At 37.9% G+C, this 16,293-nt stretch overlaps 1 protein-coding gene across 1 annotated transcript; it reads left to right on the forward strand.

Annotated features, from left to right (window-relative positions):
- The first annotated feature begins 5,182 nt into the window (after positions 1-5,182).
- Positions 5,183-6,118, forward strand: LOC113260189 (putative olfactory receptor 10D3). The gene has a single exon (XM_026505935.4). It carries the CDS (start codon positions 5,186-5,188, stop codon positions 6,116-6,118), a length of 933 nt encoding a protein of 310 aa, XP_026361720.3. The 5' UTR covers positions 5,183-5,185.
- Positions 6,119-16,293: the final 10,175 nt, after the last annotated feature.

A 16,293-nucleotide genomic window follows, 5' to 3' on the forward strand; every position in this document is an offset into this window, starting at 1 on the left:
TAGAGGGTATGTGGTAAGAGATTAAATGTACCTTTTCCTTATTGATCAAGCTGTCTAACCATAATTTATTGAAAAAACATTTCTGCATGATCTTCCATATCAGCTTTGACTTAAAGTCAGTTATCCATATATTCAGGGAGTATGTTTTTATGTTTTCTCTTCTATTCCATTGCCTATTAGTCTAACCTGACATCAACACATTGTTTTACCTGCTATAAGGAAAAATAATAAATACACATTTGTAAACATATTTAGCCTTAGGAGTTACCAAAAATTAATATTTAAATATAGTTGGTTGTCAAATGCTTATGGAAAAAACTTTGTAACTTTTAAATATGCTATTACAAGGCTGATAAAATTGGACCTCATAAGCACTGCTGCCAACAAAGTAAATAATTTGCCGATAATCTTAAAAAAACATAGTCTTCATAATACTTATGGCATTTCTATTTAGTCTAGTTAATTTTTTTCTAAAGATTTTATCTATTTAACCAGAGAGAGAGAGAGAGAGCATGGGTAGAAGCAGAGGGAGAAGGAGAGAGAGAATCTCAAGAAGACTCTGCACTGAGGAGCCTGACATGGGGCTTAATTCCATGATGCTGAGACCATGACCGGAGCTGAAACCAAGAGTCAGTCGCTTAACTGCCTGGGCCACCCAGGTGCCCCACAGGTTAGCTTATTTTTAATAAGGTCTCAAGTATGGATAACTGTATGAATTAAGAGGTTTATCACAGTGTACTTTATATTTATACTTATCTATTTATCTACCTACCTACTGAATTTATTTTGGGAAATATAAGGAGAACTGTTTAAAAATGGAAATTAAAAGTCAAACATTATTAAGGAGGGCACGTATTGCAATAAGAACCGGGTGTTACATGCAAACGATGAATCATGGAACACTACATCAAAAACTAATGAAGTACTGTATGGTGACTAACATAACATAATTAAAAAAATAAAAGGCAAACATGCAAAACTACATATGCAGTATGATTGTAAGAAGTTAAAAATATACCATAACCATGTGGTTCAGTGATTGGAAAGAAAACACTATACTATTAACATTGGTAATGCTAAGGTAGAGGAATTGCGGTATATTTTCTTGCTTTATTGGATATTTACCAAATAGCATATAAAGTTGCAATGCTACTTTTATAATGAGTATATGCTATTATGAAATAATGAGATTTATAATGGAAGAGGGGTATGTGGGAGGAGAGAAAGTCCTCTAATTATTCCCTTTGCTTATACATGCTCTGTAAGTCTGAGTATTGGGCCACTGGGGATATTGTCTCAAAAGAAACTCTCCAGCTTGAAAACATAAATCCCGAATTTCAGGATCAGACTACATAGCAGAGCTGAGTGTGGAATCCATGTGTCTTAGTTTTAAGAGCAGATAGTAAAAAATCTTGGCTCTGTGTGTGGCATCTTACACCAAAATAAGATTTTAGCTTTAGGAACACATTCTTCTTGCCTAGAAACTAGAAAAATCTCTCTACCGTGTTAGATGTGTTTTCCATTAGCTGGTAGGTGTCTAAAACTTTGCCTGTTCTCTTTAACTTTTGTTGTGCTTATATGACCCTTTCCTCTTTCTCTGTCCTATTTCTACTCTGCATTTGTCCTGGTCATTTCCCCTGCTCAACCAACTGAAGAAGGAGAATCTTGGAACTTAAGAAAATTCTTATATGTGGCTGAGTTCAGCGACCCATAGTAAGTACACACTCAGAAAGAAATGAAGGGAAGAAGTCAGATTAAAGTGTCCTTGTGTGGCAGGAGAGTGGTTTGTAGGGGGAAGATGGTGAGTTTGAAGGGGGTAGAGTCTTTGTTTGCAAATTCGAGTCTGCAGATGGTATAAAAATTAGAAATTATCCCTACTCTTAACATCTTATCAATATCAATCACCTCTTCTTATCAGTATGAGAACTTCTTTAACAGGCATATTTTCATTCTTTCTTTGAAGTCTAAGGCTTAATATGCAAATTTCAGTGAATGTGGTGATAATGAAACACAAAATTTATAAAAAGCTACTAATATAAAATTTTAGAATTTCTAGTTGGAGGAAAACATGTCATCTACCTTCCATTGCAGGAGAATTAATTCCTTCACTCACTTCCCCAAGAGATGAGCCTATAGGATTCTGCTTGAAAATCTTCTGTATAAAAAACTAGAGCTACCCTATGACCCAGCAATTGCACTACTGGGTATTTACCCCAAAGATACAGATATAGTGAAGAGAAGGGCCATATGCACCCCAATGTTCATAACAATATTGTCCACAATAGCCAAACTGTGGAAGGAGCCGAGATGCCCTTCAACAGATGAATGGATAGAGAAGATGTGGTCCATATACACAATGGAATATTACTCAGCCATCAGAAAGAATGATTACCCAACATTTGCATCCACATGGATAGGACTGGAGGAGATTATGCTAAATGACATTAGTCAAGCACAGAAAGATAATTATCGTATGGTTTCACTCATTTGTGGAACATAAGGAATAGCAGGGAGATCGGTAGGAGAAAGAAGGGAAGAATGAAGGGGGGGTAAACAGAAGGGGGAATGAACCATGAGAGACTGTGGACTCTGGGAAACAAACTACAGGCTTCAGAGGGGAGGGGGGTGGGGGAATGGGGTAGACCGGTAGGTGGTGACTAACATAACATAATAAAAAATCTGTCAAACTGTCTTCCAAAGTGGCTGTACCATTTTGCATGTACACCATAAATGAGTTGCTTCACATTCTCACCAGTGTCTGGTGTTCCCAGTGTTCTGGATTCTGGCCAATTCAAATAAGTTTGTAGCAATACTTCATTGTTGTTTTAATTTGCATTTCCCTGATGACTTATGATGTAAAACAACTTTTCATATGCTTATTTGGCATCTGTACATCCTCTTTGGTAAGGTGTCTCTTAAGGTCTCTGGCCCAATTTTTAATTGGGTTCTTTGTTTCCATATTATTGAATTTTTTTTTGTTTTCTTTCCTCTTTTTTTTAAAAAATAATTTTTATTTTGTTATATTAGTCACCAAACAGTACATCCCCAGTTTTTGATGTAGTGTTCCATGATTCATTATTTGCGTATAACACCCAGTTCTCCATGCAATATGTGCCCTCCTTAACACCCATTGTTTTCATATTATTGAATTTTAAGAGTTCTTTGTACAATTTGGATAATGGTCCTCTATCAGATATATTTTTTGTGAAATATTTTCTCCCAGTCTGTGGCTTGTCTTCTTAGTTTCTTGACTGTCTTTTGCAAAGTAGAATTTTAAAAAATTATAATGAATTTCAGCTTATCATCTTTTCCTTTCATGGATGCTGCTTTTAGTGTTGTTATCTAAAAGGTCATTGCCATACCCAAGGTCATCTAGATTTTCTCCTATGCCGTCTTCTAGGAATTTTATACTTTAGTATTTCACATTTATGTCTGTGATTCATTTTAGAGTTAATTTTTGTGAAGGGTGTAAAGTTTGTGTCTAGATTTATTTGTTTGCATATGGAAGCCCTGTGGTTTCAGATACGTTTCTTAAGAACATCATCTTTTCTCCATTGTATTGTCTTAGCTCCTTTTTCAAAGATCAGTTAACTCTATTCATGCTTTCTCTGCTTTTTCAAATCTCACAGATCTTTTTCAAATCCACTTCTAATTATATCTCTATCACATCTGCTTTTGTTGTTACCATACTATCACTCACACTATCACAGTCTTACATGCATGAGTTGGTTGTTAAGCTAATATTTAACATCTACTCCTAAGTGCCAAGGACTGAGCTAAGAATTTCATGTTCATTATTTCATTCAATCCTCACAAAGACCTTCTGAGGCAGACAGTATTATGATCCATTACTCTTTTGTAGGAGATGAGGCCTAGAGATGTTAAGTAAATTGCTTATAGCCCCAGTGTTAGTGAATGGTAGAGATAGGGTCAGGGCCATAAACCAAGTTTATAGAACTTTAGAGTGAGATTTTACAAGAATAGTTCATTTTATTCATCCTTAAATTCCTAGGGGGCTGATATAAAAAATGAATGTTTTTGAGCTTAAATTGTTTGCCATGGCCTAAACTCAATGTTTAAATTGCATTTCGGGCTGGAAAAGAGTCTTTTTGTCTTCCTGTCTATCTTTGCTGGGATCATAATCTATTCAAACATTTTGAGCAGGACAAGGTTTATATAGGGGTGTGGCTCCATAGATCGATTTCAAGAATGGCCTGAAGAGCTCTTGTTTTCTCTACCTCTTTATTCTTGCTAGAAATTCTACTTATTGAGATTTTTATCCATGACGTAAGTCTTTATCCTTGTGAAAATGGAGATAATGCAGGAAATAGTAACAGATAAGCAATATATAAGCTGGTATGACTATATTTAACAGATGATTTCCTAGGAACAAATATTGATCACAGAGAGAAATCAGTTATATCAATGACAAATATGGAAGGCTAACATAAAATGGGGTACAAATGAACGGAGGGAGATATTGTCCTTATGAAAATATAATTGAGGGTTTTTTTTAGGTTTATCTGCTGACATTAATTAATAAAGCTAAATGATATTAATGTCATTGAAATTTAGATTTGTGAGCTCTGTAGTATAGAAATAAAGTCTAGCTGCAGAGAGATATGTTTCTAGTGTGGGGATAGGTTATAAATATGAGCTGTCTACTTTTTTTCTTGAATATAAACACTGAAGAGTGCAAAGAGTATTGTTGAAGGTAAAAATAAGTGGGTAAGTGTATATCATTTCTATGTAGGTTCACATTTTTATATGCATATATTTGGGTAGTTGGCCTATTTACCACCAACTGATTATGACTTGGCTCAATATTAAAATAAGATGGCCACCTGATGACAAATTTTCCGTGGAGAAGATGACTCTGAAATGTGTGTGACAATAAATCAGATTGGGAGAAACTACTACTGGGCATTGATTCCTGCAAGAGGTTAGTCAACTATAAAGAAACGTTACTCAGCGACTTAATTTAACAGATGAAAAAACAGGCCAGATGTGACACAGGCTAAACTGCAGGCTCAGATGTAGTGTTGGTCTCCTTATCTTTTTTGGCCTCCTTTTGTTTGTAGCCCGTGACTCAGAAATAATTCTACTGGGAAGATATTTCCTCAGTCATTTGTGGTCTTGTATCACGATTATTGCTTTACTTCTCCAGGGCGCCCCATGCGCAAACATGCAGAACTACACTTCCGTGACGGAGTTCACCCTGTTGGGAATTCCCAATACTCAAGGGCTGGAGAACATGCTGTTTGTCTTATTCTTGGCCTTCTATCTCTTCACTTTGCTGGGAAATCTGCTCATCTTTCTCACCATTCTGGTCTCCTCCAACCTGCACACCCCCATGTATTTCTTCCTTGGAAACCTGTCCGTGTTTGACATCTTTTTCCCTTCTGTGAGTTCTCCCAAAATGATGCTCTATCTCATGGGGCAAAGCCGAACCATCTCTTACCAGGGCTGTGCCTGCCAGCTCTTCTTTTACCACTTCCTAGGTGGTACCGAGTGTTTCCTGTACACCGTGATGGCCTATGACCGCTTCGTGGCTATTTGTCACCCTTTGCGATACACCATCATCATGAGCCCCAGGGTGTGCACCAGCTTGACGCTGGGCACTTGGCTGGGAGGCTGTCTACATGGAAGCATCCTCACATTTCTGGTCTTTAAGTTACCCTACTGCGGCCCCAATGAGGTGGACAGTTTCTTCTGTGATATCCCGGTGGTGCTGCCCCTGGCCTGTGCAGACACGTCTCTAGCTCAGACGGTGAGTTTTACTAATGTGGATGTTGTGACTCTTACGTGCTTTTTCCTTACCCTTACTTCCTACGGTCACATCGTCCTCTCCATATTGAAAATCCGCACCTCTGCAGGCAGGCGCCGAGCCTTTTCAACCTGCAGTGCCCACCTGATTTCAATCTTCTTGTTCTACGGGCCAGTGATGCTCATCTATCTCGGGCCTGCTTCCAGCCCCTGGCTGGATTCTGTTATTCAGGTGTTAAATAATATTGTCACTCCTTCTCTCAACCCTTTGATTTACACCTTAAGAAACAAGGATGTGAAATTGACTTTGAGGAAAGTATTCACTCAAATGGTCCACATTTCAGGAGCATAAGGTATGGGGCAATTCCTCTCTGAAATTTTTGAGAAGTTGCTTCGCATCCACTACTCTGAGAATGGGATTGTTGCCAGATAGTGAGCTGGGCAAAGTTACTACCAGTTCCTTAGGAGTCCTGACAGTCATGCAGGGGTAGGGGGTCTGCTGAGCCACTGATTTAATCCTACACGGAAACTTTCCAGAGTAACCCAGCCTTATCTCTTAATTTGCCAAACATTGTGCTTTTTCTGCGTCACACAGGCTGTACTTGTTGGAACTCTGTTTTGACCAATTACCATAAAGCTTCAAGTTTCTGGAAGCCATGGACTATCTTCCTTCCCTCCCCCTTCTTCCCTTCCTTCCTTCCAAAATGTATGCCTTACTCTATTCTACTACAGTCTGTCTCTGGCCGTTCAACAAAGTTAGGTTTCATGGTCGACATGCAATAAAATTTAAAAGCAGGATTGCACAGTTTGGTACATTTAAGTGTAAACTTAATTTATAACTTTGGCTTTAATCATATCTTCCCATTTGACAATAATTCCATTTGGAGCTTTATTCCTTTGGCCTTCAGAGAAGTCTGGCAATGGACTTTGCTCAATATATCTCAAGTGAGAAGCTGGCCATTAATTTATTCTTGTACGATAAGAGAGTGGATTTCTGTAAATTTTAGAAGAGAGTCTTTCTGCGCTAGAATTCTCTATATATTGTAGATATTTTCTGTTTCTTGAAAATACAATATATCTGTAATTAATTGAAATTGAGCCAGTAACAATACTTACTATTTATTTTTGAATCTTTCAACATTAAAATTTTAACATTTAATCAAATGAATTTCAGGCCAGTTACCTATCTGTTCAGTCATCCACTCAAACAAGTAGAACAATAGGTAACATTTAAACTCTTACTATGTGTATGATGGTGTTCTAAGCACTTTCCATGTATTGACCAAGTTAACTCACAAAATCCTCAGAGGTAAATACTGTGATTTTTTTTTTTTATAGATGAAGAAACTACAGTCAGAGAAGTATTCACAAGAAGGAGTCTGAATCTAGAACTAAACTTTTACTGCCTTATAAGAAGCAGTGAAAAATCATAAATTCTGTATAATCATAGCTATCCCTTCTATCTTGCTTTTTCATATACCGTTTATGGTTCTAAAATTTTGCACATTAACATGCAATATTTTGCACATATTAACTAATGTAATCTGAGCAGCATCTCTATTAGGTGGATACAATTACTCTCCTCAATTATATGTAAGAAAATGGAGGCACAAGGACGTTAAGTAACTGCAGGATAGAAAAACAGTGAGACACCGGGCATAATGAGGAAAGCGCTTTGGGTGACACAGGTAGAAATAAACAATGATGGGAAAATAAGAACCTCAACTCTTTTCTACTCCACCGTAATATTCATTCAGTCACTCATGGCCTGATTAACTTAAAACCGTGTATCTGACTAGTGTCAGATGGGATCAGAACAGAGAGTCCACTAAATTACCTATACAAAGAGTAAAAGGGAAGAAGTATTTGTGGGAGCAATATCTACCTGCCTATTATATAAATCAAGTATTTATATACAACTAGCTGATTTACTGTAAGAGTTGCTAATATCACTACTTTATCATTCAAGGACCACCTTATTTACCTTATTTGAATGTTTCTGGATCCATGGCACTATCTGTGGTATTGTATTCATTTGTATCATAGTACAACAAATTACTTGGATGCGAAGCAGCTTAAAACAAAATCATTTATGGTCTCATACCATTTTTGAGGCTCAAGAATCCTGGAGTAGCTTAGGTGTGTGGTCTTGGCTTGGGATCTCTCATGAGGTTGTAGGCACACTGCTGGGAAGGGCTGCAGTCATCTGAAGGCACAACTGGGGCTGAAGGACATGCTTCTAAGAGGGCTCATTACATGGCTGTTGGCAGAAGGCCTGTCTCTCACTCAGTACCTGGGCGTCTCCTATATATGTACTCACCTACATGTCTTCAGCAACTGGCCTCTACCAAAGTGAGTGATCCAAGAGACAGTCTAAACATGAAGCCGCAAAGCCCTTTATGACCCACTCTCCAAAGTCATGTACATCATTCCTGCTTTTATTTTCTTTCTTTTATTTTTTTAAATATTTTTTTATTATATTATGTTAGTCACCATACAGTACATACCTGGTTTTTGATGTAAAGTTCGATGATTCATTAGTTGCGTATAACACCCAGTGCACCATGCAATACGTGCCCTCCCTACCACCCATCACCAGCCTATCCGATTTTTCTGTTAGAAGTGAGTCACTACATTTAGCCCACCTTCAGTGGGACAGAAATTAAACTCTCCATCTTTTGAAGCAAATGTCAAAAAAACTACCCCATCACTGATATATGTCCACCTTATTTAAACATTTTTTTCTTATTATAATTCTTCATTTAGGATTATTTCATATGCTGAAGACATATCCTGCACTACGTATTTCTTTACATGGTTTTCTTGATTTAGAATGTCTATTATAATTCTTTCTGCCTTTATGAGAACCACATATATTTTGGGTACTTGTTCATCCTCAACCATTTCCATGGTACTTTCTCCAAACATCCCATTCCACAATGATCTCTTTCTTCTACCAGCAGGTAGTTCTTATTGCTTAAATTGTTCACTTGTCATTAAGAAATACAAGTTATAAGAGTTCTTATGTCATCATCATTTTGGATTGTTACATAATTCATAAGTTATTATTTAACATTTCAATCAGTGACTAGCCCAGGATACAATTAAGTCAGAAGGACAGCCATCTGGGTAGTATCAAATATTTATTGGCAGTTTACTATTTATGTATTTATACACTGCTATCCAAAGAGGATGGAGTGTGAGCAAGATAGATATGGTCTCTGTCCTTACAGAGCACAAAACATATTGAGCAAGACAGACATGGAACAGACAATACATGATTGGAATAAAGCCTTTGAATAAAAATAGAAGAGACTGTGAAAACTCAGGTCTAGATGAAAGTACCAGGACCAAGGAAGAAACAAAAATAGAAAACTAAGCAAAAAAGGAAACATATACCATTTGCCTGGAGACAGGGAACATCAACTATATTATTCTATATTATTCAACTTCTATTTCTGCAATGCCGAACTTGGCTAACTTGAACACTATTACTCCTCCTAGCTGGCACTGTGAAATAAATTAAAGTGGTGCCCTTGCAATGAATGGAATGGCACTTTTAAAAATGAAATATGATGAGTATTGTTCAAAATAATTTTAAGATGCCTTATGCACTAAGATGAGCAGCTACTTGGGGTTCCTATTTTCCAGGAAAAAGAAGGCTCTCCATTGACAGGGACCTTCACTGTAATAAGCATTATTTTAAAAAGGAAAAGAAATGATTGTAATGAATGGCCTACCTTCTCAAGTAGTCTGCAATCTTTCCGAGAAAAAAATGTATACCTGATATCCCTCCATCTCTCTACTGCACCTCACACAGTGCTCTTTGTGTGGTAGGTACTTTCTGCAATGTGTTCTAAACTTTAGAAAGTCTCTCTGTATTCAAACCAGTGAAAGAGCTAGCAACTACTGTCTCTGAATCAGAGTTTAGAAAACTATTTCCCTTACCATTGGGAAAATTAAACTCACTTAAACCTATGACAGGGCAAATAAGGCATAGGTGTCTCTGCGGCTACTGGGCTAGAGACTCCCTTCATTTTTTTGCCACCTCAGTCATAATCTTCTCTATCAGCCCAATATAGTCACACATTGTGAGATGTGTCAAGTCAATTCACTGTCACCCAAAAGGATTCACAAATTCATCTTATACCCTCATTGATTTTTTTTTCTCCTGAGCTGCCCACAATTTGATCCATTTCTTATGAAATTGCCAACTTGGGGTGTAATCTACTTTTTAAAAAAATTTTTTTAAAGATTTTTATTTATTTATTTGACAGAGAGAGAGACAGCTGGTGAGAGAGGGAACACAAGCAGGGGAAGTGGGAGAGGAAGAAGCAGGCTCCCAGCAGAGGAGCCTGATGTGGGGCTCAATCCCAGAACGCCAGGATCACGCCCTGAGCCAAAGGCAGACGCTTAACGACTGAGCCACCCAGGCGCCCCTAGGGTGTAATCTACTTATTGATGTGTGGGGAAACCAACAAGCAACACTCTCAATTTCCCTCCCAAGTCCAGAAACAATTGGGATAAAGACAAAGATGTTAGACTACATCAAAATAGCCACTTGATTACTGATAATTAAGTTATATAATTATCAAATTAAGAAATATGGCTCAGGGCACCTGAGTGTCTCAGTTGGTTAAGCATTTGCTTTTGGCTCAGGTCATGAATCTGGGGTCCTGGGATAAAGCCCCATATCGGGCTCCCCACTCAATGGGGAGTCTGCTTGTCTCTCTCCCTCCACCTCTCCCCTCTCCCAGCTTGTGCTCTCTCTCTCTCATTATTTAATAAATAAATAAATAAATAAATAAACCTGAAAAAAAAGAAATATGGCTCAGATCTGTGGCCAGATAGGTTTCTTAATTTTTTCCCAGTGAATGCATTTGGTTCCCCTCTTTTTCTGTCTCTGAAATTTTTCTCAAAGAATTTAGTTTATGTTTTCCTTTTCCTTACATGTTGACATGGGCAACGCATCCCGCCCTCGCTGTTAGTGGGATTATCAGTTTCTATGGCACGTGGTAGCATGATAGCTCAACCGTTAGCAAGTGAGTGAGGCATGCAGGCCCCCTTCTCCATCTGCTGCTGTGGTGTGAGGAAATACGGAGAAGAGCAGAGAGGACCCCAAATTTCAACACAGTGATAGCTAATGTTTCAAAATGAAGTATTTCAACTTCCGAAGAGCTGTTGTGGCTTCAAGCTGTTTTGAAAGAACTTACATCTGAAAGATATTAGATAGTCCTTATATGTGCCCTGTGCATATAAAGTTCTGCACAAGGCTGACCCAAAGGATCAGGAAAAGAGCTTCTTTGAAACAGTAAGCAGTAAGAATAAACATCTGAGTGGTGACATTGGATGTCTACCAAAATTATTCTACAATTTGGTTATATCTTATGAGGCTTATTACTAATACCAGAAAGAAGATATTTTTTAACAAAACCTCAAAAAACAATTTACTGTCTTTGATGATAGATGAAAAGGGAATGGATACACCAAAAGATTTGTATGGGATTGTTCATAAGGATATTATTCATAATATTCAAAGCTGGAAACATTAACATGGGAAACAACAGGTGTTGGCGAGGATGCCGAGAAAGGGGAAATTTGGTGGGAATGCGAACTGTTGCAGCCACTCTGGAAAACAGTATGGAGGTGCCTCAAAAAGCTAAAAATAGAACTATCTTATGATCCAGTAATTGCACTACTGGGTATTTACCCAAAATATACAAAAATACTAATTCAAAGGGATCCAGGTATTCCAATGTTCATAGCAGCAGTATCAACAATAGCTAAATTATGGAAAAAGCCCAAATGTCTGTCGACTGATAAACTGATAAAGAAGATGTGGTATATACATAAGACGTGGATGGAGCTAGGGAGTATTATATTAAGCAAAATAAGTCAGTCAGAGAAAGACAAATACCATATGATTTCACTCACATACGGAGTTTAAGAAACAAAATGATCCTAGGGGAAGAAAAGAGAGAGGCAAGCCAAGAAACAGACTCTTAACTATAGAGAATACATTGATGGTTACCAGAAAGGAGGTGGGTGGGAGATAGGGGATTCAGGAGGGCACCTGTTGTGATGAACATTGGGTGTTATATGGAAGTATTGAATCACCATATTGTACACCTGCAACTGATATTACACTGTATGTTAACTAACTGGAATTTAAATTAAAAAAAAAAAACTTGGAAACACCCTAAATGTCCATCATCTAGTGAAAGGATAAACAAAAGGTGGTATCTTCATACTCTGGAATATTATTTGGCAATAAAAAGGACAAACAAATTTTACATGCTACATCATGGATGAAGGTTAACAACATTAGGCTAATGAGAGCAGCCAACTTCAAAAGGCTACCTCTTATTTCATTTCAATTATATGAAAGGTCTACAAAAGACAAATTTATAGAGACAAAAAGCAAATTAGTGGTTGGTTTCCTGGGGAGGAGAATAGAAGTGGGAATTGATTCCCCAGGGAAATTTTGGGGGGTGATGGAAGTATTCCTAATTTTGACAATTTTTGCACAGCTCTATAAATTTACTAAAAATATTTAAACTGAATACTTACAACTCTTGAACTTCATAATATGTAAATCATACCTTGATAAAGCCATTGAAAATAAGAAAGAAGTAGATGTCGAACAAATGGATAGTGTATCTCTTGTGTCTGGGGAGAGGAAATAGCAGCTGACAGGGACATTTTGACCTGCTTGACAGGTCTGATATGGTAAAGAAAAGAGTGTCAAATTACTGTAGCAGAACACTTTTTTTTTATTTTAATGGTTTTTTATTATATTATGTTGGTCACCATACAGTACATCCCTGGTTTCTGATGTAAAGTTCGATGATTCATTAGTTGCGTATAACACAGTGCACCATGCAATACGTGCCCTCCTTACTACCCATCACCAGCCTATCCCATTCTCCCACCCTCCTCCCCTCTGAGGCCCTCAGTTTACTTTTATAACAGAACACTGTTATAATTATCCTGTTCCCTCTGATTTAACTCTACACTTAATAAAACCCTCCTGAGAGAGTATTTTGCTTTGAATGTAAATTTTTACACATTGGAAACAAATAAGCTCACTCACACATGCTTTCCAGGAAATATGGGGTTTTATTTCTCCTTGTAAATTTATACATTGATAATCATACATAATGTATAAATCATATATTCATAAACTCATTTATAAACCATATGTATGGTAGTCTTTTGAAAGTGAATGGCCTTTGACTGGCTGGGTGACAAATGAATTTCTGCAACAGATAATTGTTGAATGAATTAATGATACAGGAAATGTAGGAAAAACACTTAATATAAGAATGATAAAATCTTGGGCTCCTTTGTTACCTGTTACTTTAATGACTCTTAAGATTTTGTCAAGAACAGCAGTTCTAGGAAATCAAAATGAGATGGTACACATAGAAGCTCATTATAGCTTGTATCTTTTCTTAATATGTGTATATTTTGGGGCACCTGGGTGGCTCAGTCAGTTAAGTATCTGACTCTTGATATCAGCTCAGGTCTTGATCTCAGGTTCATGAGTTCAAGCCCAGCTTTAGGCTCCATGCTGGGCATGGAGCTACTGAAAAAAAAGAAGGAAATGAAATCTTTCCATTTGCAATGACATGGATGGAACTAGAGGGTATTATGCTAAGTGAAGTAAGTCAATCAGAGAAAGACAATTATCATATGATTTCATTGATATGTGGAATTTAAGAAACAAAACAGAAGATCATAGGGGAAGAGAGGAAAAAATGAAACAAGACGAAACCAGAGAGGAAGAAAAACTATAAGAGACTCAATCATAGGAAACAAACTGAGGGCTGCTGGAGGGGAAGGGATGGAGGGATGGGTTAGCTGGGTGATGGACATTGGGGAGGGTAAGTGTTGTAATGAGCCATGGGTATTATATGAGACTGATGAATCACAGACCTATACTCCTGAAACAAACAATACATTATGTGTTAATTAACTGAATTAAATAAAATTAAAAAAAAGAAGGAACCTAATGTGTGTTCATTTTAATGAGTTATAGTGGTAGTAATTATGAGACGTATAAACCCTTGAAGAATTAATTCTTGGAGTTACTTAAATATTATATATTTATTATATATAATAAAAAGATATAAATTCAATAGAAACAGATTTTAAAAAGAAAAAAATTAATGCAGGGGCACCTGGATGGCTCAGTCAGTTAAGTGTTTGCCTTAGGCTCAGGTCATGATCCCAGGGTCCTGGGATCAAGCCCTGTGTAGGGTTTCCTGCTCAGTGGGACACCTGCTTCTCCCTCTCCCTCTTCCCTGGCTTGTGCTCCCTCTCTCTCAAACAAATAAAATCTTTAAAAAAAAATAAAAAAGGGAAAAAAATCTAATGGAAATTAAGGTTCTAAAGTGCTCTACATTAAGCAAGTCTGGTAAGCATATAAATCCTGATTTAAAAAAAAAAATATATATATATATAATTTGAACCAAGCTACAGTAATTAAAATACGTTAAGATTAACATCGGTAGCAGTCTTAAAGGACAATAAAGAGAAGAGTTGTTAGAAAATGTTAAGCTATAGGGGCGCCTGGGTGGCACAGCGGTTAAGCGCCTGCCTTCGGCTCAGGGCGTAATCCCGGCGTTATGGGATCGAGCCCCACATCAGGCTTCTCCGCTGGGAGCCTGCTTCTTCCTCTCCCACTCCCCCTGCTTGTGTTCCCTCTCTCGTGGGCTGTCTCTATCTCTGTCGAATAAATAAATAAAATCTTAAAAAAAAAAAAAAAAAAAGAAAATGTTAAGCTATAAATTCAGGAAGTTGAGGAAGTAATAATGAGGCATTATAAAGCTAAATATAGAAGCAACAGTTGTAGGTGTGTTTGTTTTAACACCAAACGTGATTGGTGCCTCTTTTCTTTGAGTGGCTCCTTTGCTAACCCACAGACCCTTTTTCAAATCCACATCTTCCAAGTCCAGGGTCCCTGAGCAGCTCAATCTCTGACCCCAGTGGAGGGCTCTGCCAGAGGAAAAACATACCCAAGAGTTACTGTTAATCAGAGATTTAAAAACAGAATATGACTAAATACCACTACCTGATTGCATTTTCATCTAAGAAATTAATGAGGTAGAAACAATGGGGAGAAAGAAGGAGGGAGGGAAGAAAGGAGTCCCCACTCTAATCGCTCCCTCTGCTCTGCAGACAGTCTAGTCAGCGCCCATCGGGGAAGAGGGTCCCAAAGGAACACCTAAGGGGTAGGGTACGAAAGCTGTTCCTTCAGTCATGAAGAGAGACACTCTCATGAACAGAGACACCGAAGGGGTAGGGTATGAAAGCCGTTCCTTCAGTCATGAACAGAGACACTTCTCTCTGTAGGGTATGAAAGCTGTCCCTTCAGTCATGAACAGAGACACTATTGGGTCTAGATTTTCGGACTTGAGTGGATGAGTCTGAGGAAGAGGAGCATTTGGCTTTTCTGGCCTCAGAGCCCAGCCCTCGAGTTCCACAGCATCTAAAAGCAACGGAAACAGGGTGGATGTGGAGCCTGGCTTTCAGCCCAAGTTGTCTCTTTCCCTTCCGTCTGGTCTGTAAGTGCTTTCTCTCTAGAGTGCTTTCTTTTCCTCATCTGCTGGGTTGTACACACAGGAGGAAGATGGGAATGTGGGAACCGGCTCTATTTGAGATTGGGCTAATACTGCCTTGGCTGACCCCATGGTACTTTCTTAAGGTAGTCTCTGATGAATGAAGCTCAACCTTAAAACCTAAATGGTAATTGCATATGTTCTGTCATATTGCGGATGTAATTGCTATTCCGAGATTAAATTTCATATGGAAAGAAGATGGTGGTCGTGAATATTGGTAATCGTCTCTTGCTTTTCCCTACATTAAACATTAGCTCTTCCAGCCTGTTTTACTGTGTTCCCACTACACAATTCTGTTTTCAGCTGTCTGGCTGATGATGGAGAAAGCAGTTTGCAAATCATTGCCAGCCCATAGGTCATCCCGGAACTTCTGCAAGTCAACCGAACAGATAGTGTGTGGAGTAAAGACTCACTAAAACTAGAATATTAGTATCTGGAATGATTTTTTTAAGGGTGGGGAGGATGAGGCTAGGGACTTCCTATACATTAAGGCATTAATCCGTACAAGAATTGTAAGATATTATTATGCTATGTATACAGATACAGAGGAGAGTTAGTGATTTTGTTTTCGGTTATCCAAAGTCACAGAGCAAGGAGTAAATTAGACATTTAAACTCAGATACAGCCACTGTAAGCTATATTCTTGGCCCTCTATTCTGTTCTGCCTCTAGTGTTATTTTTTTTTTAATTTTCTTCTGAAGAAACAAGAAAAACAAGCAAATGACTTAACTCAAAGTCACACATTGATCAGTGACGGACTTGGACTGATTCCCATTTACAAGTTCTTTGTAGTAACAGAAGTATTACCAGTTCCCAGCGGGTTCTCTGACGATATTAGTTTTTGGGGACAAGTTCATCTCAGCGAGGCCATTCTTTGCCCTTTCAGGACTAAATAGACAAGGAG

The sequence above is a fragment of the Ursus arctos genome, unplaced genomic scaffold (genome assembly GCF_023065955.2).
Source record: "Ursus arctos isolate Adak ecotype North America unplaced genomic scaffold, UrsArc2.0 scaffold_22, whole genome shotgun sequence".
Classification (NCBI taxonomy): Eukaryota; Metazoa; Chordata; class Mammalia; order Carnivora; family Ursidae; genus Ursus; species Ursus arctos.

What these genes read in the sequence shown, in the direction of transcription:
- LOC113260189 (XM_026505935.4), top strand. Translation starts at nt 5,186, where the DNA reads ATGCAGAACTACACTTCCGTGACGGAGTTCACCCTGTTGGGAATTCCC.